Here is a 7,274-nt window from a genome sequence, read left to right as displayed (position 1 = left end):
GTTTTGGCATTCCACAGTATCTAGTAACCGTAATTTAGCTAACCGTTTCCATAATGATGGGCAGTTAGGTTTTTTCTGGCTTTTGCTATTTTTAATGTGCTAAGACTATCTTTGGAGATGAATCTTTATGTAAATATATGATTATTTCCTTATCATACTGTCTGAAAAGTATTTTAAATGTTTTTTGTGCACAGTGTCAAATTGCCTTCCAGGAAGATTAAACTAATTTATACTCCTACCAGCTGTATTTGAGAGTTCCTGTTCCCCTACACTCTTAACCTGACTACGTGGCTATTAAAAGCAAACAAACAAACAACGTTTCCTAATTTGATAAGTGAAAAAGCTATTTGTAATTTGCATTTCCTTCAAGCCTAGTGAGGATTTCTTATGTTTATTGGCCATCTGTCTAGCTTCTTTTGTGAATTTATTATTCATGAACTTTGTCATTTTTATGGACCCAGGGATATATTGCCAAACTGCTTGCCAAAAGGGCTGATTAGTTTACGCGGTAGTATACATTTTTCTCTTTTGTGAATTGTCTCATGTCTCTTGCTCATTTAAGAGAATATTTTTTCAGGCTGGGCGCGGTGGCTCACGCCTGTAATCCTAGCACTCTGGGAGGCCGAGGTGGGCGGATCGTTTGAGCTCAGGAGTTTGAGACCAGCCTGAGCAAGAGTGAGACCCCATCTCTACTAAAAATAGAAAGAAATTATATGGACAGTTAAAATATATATAGAAAAAATTAGCCGGGCATGGTGGTGCATGCCTGTAGTCCCAGCTACTCGGGAGGCTGAGACAGGAGGATCGCTTGAGCTCAGGAGTTTGAGGTTGCTGTGAGCTAGGCTAACGCCACGGCACTCACTCTAGCCTGGGCAACAGAGTGAGACTCTGTCTCAAAAAAAAAAAAAAAAAAAAAGAGAGAATATTTTTTCAGATAGGGTTATTTATTCATGTCTGAAGGTAGAATGAGAAGAGCTGATAATGTCAGAGGAGAAGGGTATATACTTGGATTTCAGGCTCTGGAGGACGTGTAAATAGAAGTGGAAGAATATTGAGCCTCCAAGGCAGAATGTAATGGGAGAGGGAGTATTGGGCTGCTTTTCAGCTCAGGAAACATTGTATGATAACTATTTTATTCCTTTCCTGGGTCATTACTAAGCTCTGAGAGCATTATACTTATAGTGTTTTGAAAAAACACAGATAACTGGAGTTTTTGTTTCTGATCAATGTCTTCAAGGCAAGATGGAGAAAGAGAGAAAAAAATGAACCAACAAAAGAAATTAATCATCAGATTATTTAATTATCAATATAGCAAACAATATGGGTAAATGTTTAGTAGACTCACTGGATAATTGGTTATAAGAGCTTATGGAATGAAGCATACTTTACATTTGTGTTTTCTCTCTCATAATTATTCTGATTGCTTATTTGATCCAAAAGCTGTGAAAGGTTTGTGTTAGGAGTGGGATTTAACAAAAGTTTGTTGAATGAATAAATGAATGAATGAATCTGTGGCATAGATTCAACTGTACCTAGACATAATCCCAAAGAGTCATAAATTTATTTTAATCAGTTGCTAGAAAAGCATATTTATTTTAAGTTATGGTGATATCTGAAATTATTTTGATGGATAGAATTTTAGGATGGACTTGAAATACCTCTAGAAAATGTCATGAAGCAGAATAATCTGTATCTATAAATTAATATTTTATGATTATAAGATAGTATTGCAGAGTCTTATAACTTCTATTGCTACATTTTAAAAAGCCAATGAATCAGTTGAAAAAATTGATACTTGTTAAGGATATGGAAGGGATTTTTCTATTTTTAATGATAGGTAAATTGAAATAAATTGATGAGAAAGTTCATTTTGGTACTTGGAAGTAGCATCATATGGTAGGATTTTTACCTATTGTATTTGTTTGTTCAGATGTTTCTTTGGTGGTGGCTCCCATTGCTGAATACTTTATTATTTGCTCTTGTAGAAATTTCGGAAGGGAATATAAAAGATTATTAATCTACATCTGAATGTGTACATGTGAGTGTTGAGGGTGATTGGGAGGGAGGTCTGGGGCATATTGGGATGTATGATGTTCCTTGTAACTTCTACTGTGATAAGGATAGTGATTCATTGCTTTGTGGTGCTTGCCTCCCTTTGTGGTACTGGGTCCTGTCTCTGAGGGTGACCCTACTTATCTTTCAAGGCCTGGGGAGCTGATGTTTGCTGTGCACCAGCAGGGGCCTCATTAGGCAGAAGGTTCCTACTGTACTGTTGTGATGCTTGGCTGTGGTTGAAAAAGACAGGACAATCTGAGATCTCCCCAGTGACAGGGGCCCTTGACTGGTCATTGCAAATCTCTGGGCCTGATGCCTGGGCTATCTGAGCTTGACTTTGATCCTCCTCTTGAGTTATGTTTGTTTGCTGCAGTATCTTCTCCTGTAGGTAATGGTACAGTAGACTAGAATGAACTGCACCCCTCTCCACAGAACAGGGATCTTGGTCTTTCTGCATCCTCTCTTCAAGGCTTGACTGGGGGACTGAAGAATCATACTCTTTCTTGACTGGAATTTGTTGGTCATCACCTTCTTCTACCAGCTCTTGGAGACTTTCATCCTTCTCCTCCAATGTTACATGTTCCTCCATTCCAAAGTGTGTCTTGGGGGAGGCTGAATTGTCCTCATCCAGACTTTTTAACAGAGCATCCTGGGCCTCTGGTGCTCCACCTTCCTCATTTTTGGTACTTGGGCTCTGGCCTTGTAATTTGTTTCTGCTGTCTCCATTTTCAGGGAGCAGCACCTGGGAAAGCTGCTCAGGGAAGTCTGCATCCAGGGCACCTGGGATCTCTGTCTTCAGGGACTTTCTATTTTCGTCTCCTACTGTGGGCTCCTGTGCTTCTGGGTGTCTATCGTGTTCCACAGCTGCACCTGGGCCTTTGGTCCCTGAGGCTTGATTCTTGTGTTCCTCTCTGGCAGGCTGTTCCTGTTCCTCTATGAGCTGCATATCCTCTCCTCCGACTGCCAGCACCACTGCCTCCTGAGCTCTGTTTCCCTTACCTGGTGCTTCCTGCTTCTTGGTATCTGGGTTGTCGTGACCTCCTTGTGCAGATTCTTCATGCGGGTCTACCTGACTCTGGGAGTCCCCTTGTACACGCAGTTCTCCTGTCTCTGAGCTGCTGTTACTTTTCTCTGGAGCCAGGCTGTTGGGAGTTTCTGAAGACCCCTCATCATTCTGTGTGACTGGTGACTCAGGATTCTCCCTCTGGTAACAATCATCTTCCTTGATTGGCCTGTCATGAGTGCTGGAGACAATACTGTCCCCTCCTTCAGACTGGTTCTCAAGTGGTGCTGACTCTTGTGTTCTTTCTTTTGCTCCTGGTGTTCCTTCTGCTGTAGGACCATTTTTCCTGTTCAAAAATGCTTCTGCTATACCTTCCTCAGTGTGTCTTGCTTCTTCTCCTGGCTCTGCTGCACCTTCAATTTCAGGGTGACTCTGTTCTCCTTCTGAGCTTAGATCTTGCATCTCAGAACCTTTTTCAGCATCTTTTCCTTTTGATGATCCCTGGAGTTCCTGATGCTTCCCATCTTGTGTTTGGGATTCCAGGGCTGGTTGCTGAGTTTTTCTATCACTTTCTTTCTGCCCTGCTGTTCCATGGGCCTCAGGGCCTCTCCCCTTTTTCCTTTCAGCTCTCATGTCAGATATTTTCGAAACATTTCTGCTACCACCATGGACTGTCAGGTCCTTTGTTTCATGTTCTTTTTTGTGTGCTGATGATTCTTGGATCTCAGATATTCTACCATAGTCCTCAGGTTCATCTGGACTCTTTGTCTCAGGTGTTGTCCTTTCAGCATCCTCTCCTGGTTCTTGAGTCTCAAATGTTCTACTATCATCCTCAGGGTCAGTTGATTTCTGTGTCTGAGATGATTTCCTAGCAGCAGCTTTTTCTGGCCAGCCAGCATGCTCTGAACTGGGTTTCTCTTCTTCTTGCAGGGCTAGTTCTTGTGTTTTAGAGTATTTCTTAATACCCTTTTCTGCTCTAACTTCATGGTCTTCGTATGGTCTGTGTGTTGCTTCTTCTGGTGAAGAACTTTGGGTTCCCAAGTTTCCTTCCTGTTCTCCAAACTGGTCTCTTGTCTTTGTGCCACCTTGCTCCCTGGCTGGTTCTTCTCCCTCCCTAGGGATCGCCTTATCCTGTCCCTCTTCCTCTGTGGGACTGCTGGTTTGTTCTGATACTGCCATTGGCTTATTTGTCTTAAGTTGGGCTCCATTGTCTTCTGTTGCTGCTACATCTTGGGCCACTTCCTGGCTCTGTTCACCTCCTTCCAAGTGTTGATTCTTAGGGTCACTGTGCTCAGATGCTTCTCCTGGCAGGTTGTGAGTTTTGGCGTCTCCCTGTGGGTCTGCCCCATTGTGTTCAACTGCTCCATTTTCTTTAGGGCTGAGCTGATATGATGACGCCATTCCTGAAGGAAGCATCAACTTTTCTTGAGTTGGCAAAGTTCCTACTGTCTGCTGGCCATTTCTGGCGGTCTCCTGAAGATGCACATCACCTGGCTTCTCACTCTCTGGCTTAGATATCTGTTTTAGTTTTGAACTTAGTAATGATTGTATGTCTAGATAACAGAGGTTGAACAAGTTGAAGACTGCAAGAACAAATTCATCAAAACTGGTGGCACCATCACCGTCAATATCCAGAAGATTCAAGTTTCTCTCCACAGCATGAAGGATGCATGGCTGCATGAAAACACAGTGAGAAATCAGTTCATTCATATGTGGCCAAGTGTCCTGAGATCCTGAATGTCTCCCAGAAATCAATCAATTAATTCTTTCTTTCTTTCTTTCCTTCTCTCTCTCTCTCTTTCTTTCTGCATTCCTCAGGAACTTGTTGTATTTCCCAAAATAGTAAGAATTCACTGGCTTGGATGCCATTTTCATCAGAGAGCTGTGACTGAGAAGGAGCATTTATATCACTCGTGAGTTGCATTTAGATGCATAATGGTTTGTGACTTCTCTCAGAAGTCTACTTTGTGGGAGCAATAGGCCCAGTGATGAAAACCTCATTTTCTCTGAAAGATTTGCTAACCCACTGCACAGATTAGGGAACTGAGACTGAAAAAAGTTGTTGAAAAGTCAGTGAATTCTGAATGCTGGCAGCCCAGTGTAAAATGGCTAGGGGTCACTGATGCTCATCTTGCATGGATTATGGAGAAAGGGAAGGTGGGGAAGAATTTCCATAGCCCTGTCAGACCTCACCTGAAGAAAGTCCCCAAATTCGCCCTGGAGGAGCTGTCTCAACTCTCTGCGGGTCAATGTTGCCCCATCACCGTCCTCACCAGCATACTTGTGGAATGTCTTGATTACACAGAGGGCATCTCTCAGGAGCCGAGCCATCTTTATAAACTCAGGAGAGACTGTGAAAAAGAACAAACAAAGTTCATTTCCCAGATGGGTCCTTCAGGAAGGAGATGCCAAGATCATCCTTCTTTTTATTCTTCCCACAGGTTCATTCACATCCCCTGCTCTATTCTGTATCTCAAAATATTGTATCTGAACTACAGGGATGACTTAGTTTTGCACCAGACATTGTGGTAAGATCAGATCTAGCTCAGGTAGATATTAGAAGGGACACTTCACTTCACCCTGCAGTAAACAGCAACACTCGTGTGATGAGAGACAGCTTCATTGCAAAAGGAGAGTGAAAGAACTCAAGCGTAAGTATTGAAATGCACAAATGAAGCCAACAGAGTGAGATCAGTTCTTCCAGCCTCATCTGAGAGTGTCCACCTGCTTTCTTCTCCCATTAGCTCAGTCCAGCCTCCTATGCTTAGGAAAGTATAACTCTTAAAGTTAGTAAAACTTCTAGAGGGAAGAGAAGTAATGCCAAGAAAATAAACATCTATGTTTGCAGGTGGAAGCAACATGTTTTTACCAAGATGATACAGTTCCATGTGAACTCACTGGTAAGACAAATAGAGCCCTGACCCCTTAGTCATTATCCATCATTTAAATGACTTTACATTTTCATTTTTATATAGACCTGAGTCCCATGCCTTGTTAAATAGTGTTCATGCCTATGTCATCCGGTTTATATTTTTTAAAAAAAGAAAATGATCAAAGAGGTTCCATAAGCAAGGACTGCATTTGCTTGAATGGAGCGCCCATCTTATTATCAATGGGGGTCAACTTAGACTGTGTTTCCTCTGAAATTCTCTCAATCTCATATATAAGCAAAGCAGCAGCAGCCAAGATTCTAAGTACACCCAAGCCGATAGGCTTACCTTGTTCACGAATGAGAGCAGGTAGAATGTGGAGCAGCGGGCTGTGAGCCGACAGCAGGCACTGGAACCTTTTATTGAGTCCCTAATTGCACAGTGAAGAAGGAGACACCCTCCGGGTCTAATGACCTGATTCATCACCACCAAACACAGTCTCTCCTCCTTCCCTGCTGTCAGCTTGTCTTATTTTTATTTCCTTCTTTAGGTAGTTTAAGTCTTGGCTTCAGACACATCCAAAGGAAGGAGATGAGGTTTCTTGTTTCATTTACTGATTTTTGCAGGTTATAGTTTTGAGGGATCTCCAGGGTGGTGTTGGCTCCCTTCCCCTTTTTTAACCTAAGGACACAATTACATTTCTGTTTGACAAATCATAGGGCTGGTAGAGATCTCAGAAGTCACCTGATTCCTTTGTCTGCCTGCAGGATGGCCTGTATTTGACCCAACCCTGAGAGGTGGGTGTCAATCCTGTGTTTAAAAATAAGGGCCATATTTAGCCATGTGACAAAAGTGGAGATACCAGTTGATTCAGTTGTTTCAATGCTCTGCTCTCCTTGCCCAGAGGCAGAGTTATGGAAAAAAAAAAAAATCTTTTGCTGGCTGTGCAGAACCTTGCTTACCTAAGATGTACTATTTTTAAAATGTGATTGATATCTGCTTTTTAAAGATGTTTTTATAATCCAAGGAGTTTAGAAATATTACTATGTTCTCTCTGTAAAGGGGAAAGGGAGATGTGGATATCATCAAGCTGAGGGTGGAAGTGAGTCTGAGATGCTGAACTGGCAAACATTTTTATTACCTCTTAGACCTGGGTCCTTCTTAGTAGAGAATATTTAATTAACAGGAGATTTATATTCAGTTGTTTTCTTAGGTATTTAAAAAGAGAATAGAGCAAGTCTTAAAACATCCTTGCCCCCTTTTCAAAGGATGAAAGAAATAGACAACAGATCTATTAAAAAAAGTATAAAAGACAAAGACCAAATGAAGGGTTGGGGATGGTGGTA

The 7,274-nt window shown here is 41.9% G+C and overlaps 1 protein-coding gene across 1 annotated transcript; it reads right to left on the bottom strand.

Annotated features, from left to right (window-relative positions):
- Nucleotides 1-2,188: 2,188 nt before the first annotated feature.
- Nucleotides 2,189-5,389, bottom strand: TCHHL1 (trichohyalin like 1). The gene is made up of 2 exons (XM_069478753.1): nt 5,252-5,389; nt 2,189-4,732 (listed from the first exon to the last, which is right to left on the bottom strand). The coding sequence occupies exons 1-2, from the start codon at nt 5,387-5,389 to the stop codon at nt 2,189-2,191; spliced, it is 2,682 nt and encodes an 893-aa protein (XP_069334854.1).
- Nucleotides 5,390-7,274: the final 1,885 nt, after the last annotated feature.

The sequence above is a fragment of the Eulemur rufifrons genome, chromosome 8 (assembly GCF_041146395.1).
Source record: "Eulemur rufifrons isolate Redbay chromosome 8, OSU_ERuf_1, whole genome shotgun sequence".
Classification (NCBI taxonomy): Eukaryota; Metazoa; Chordata; class Mammalia; order Primates; family Lemuridae; genus Eulemur; species Eulemur rufifrons.
Note: the sequence above shows the minus strand (reverse complement) of the source record. Positions and strands in the feature narration are given on the sequence as shown.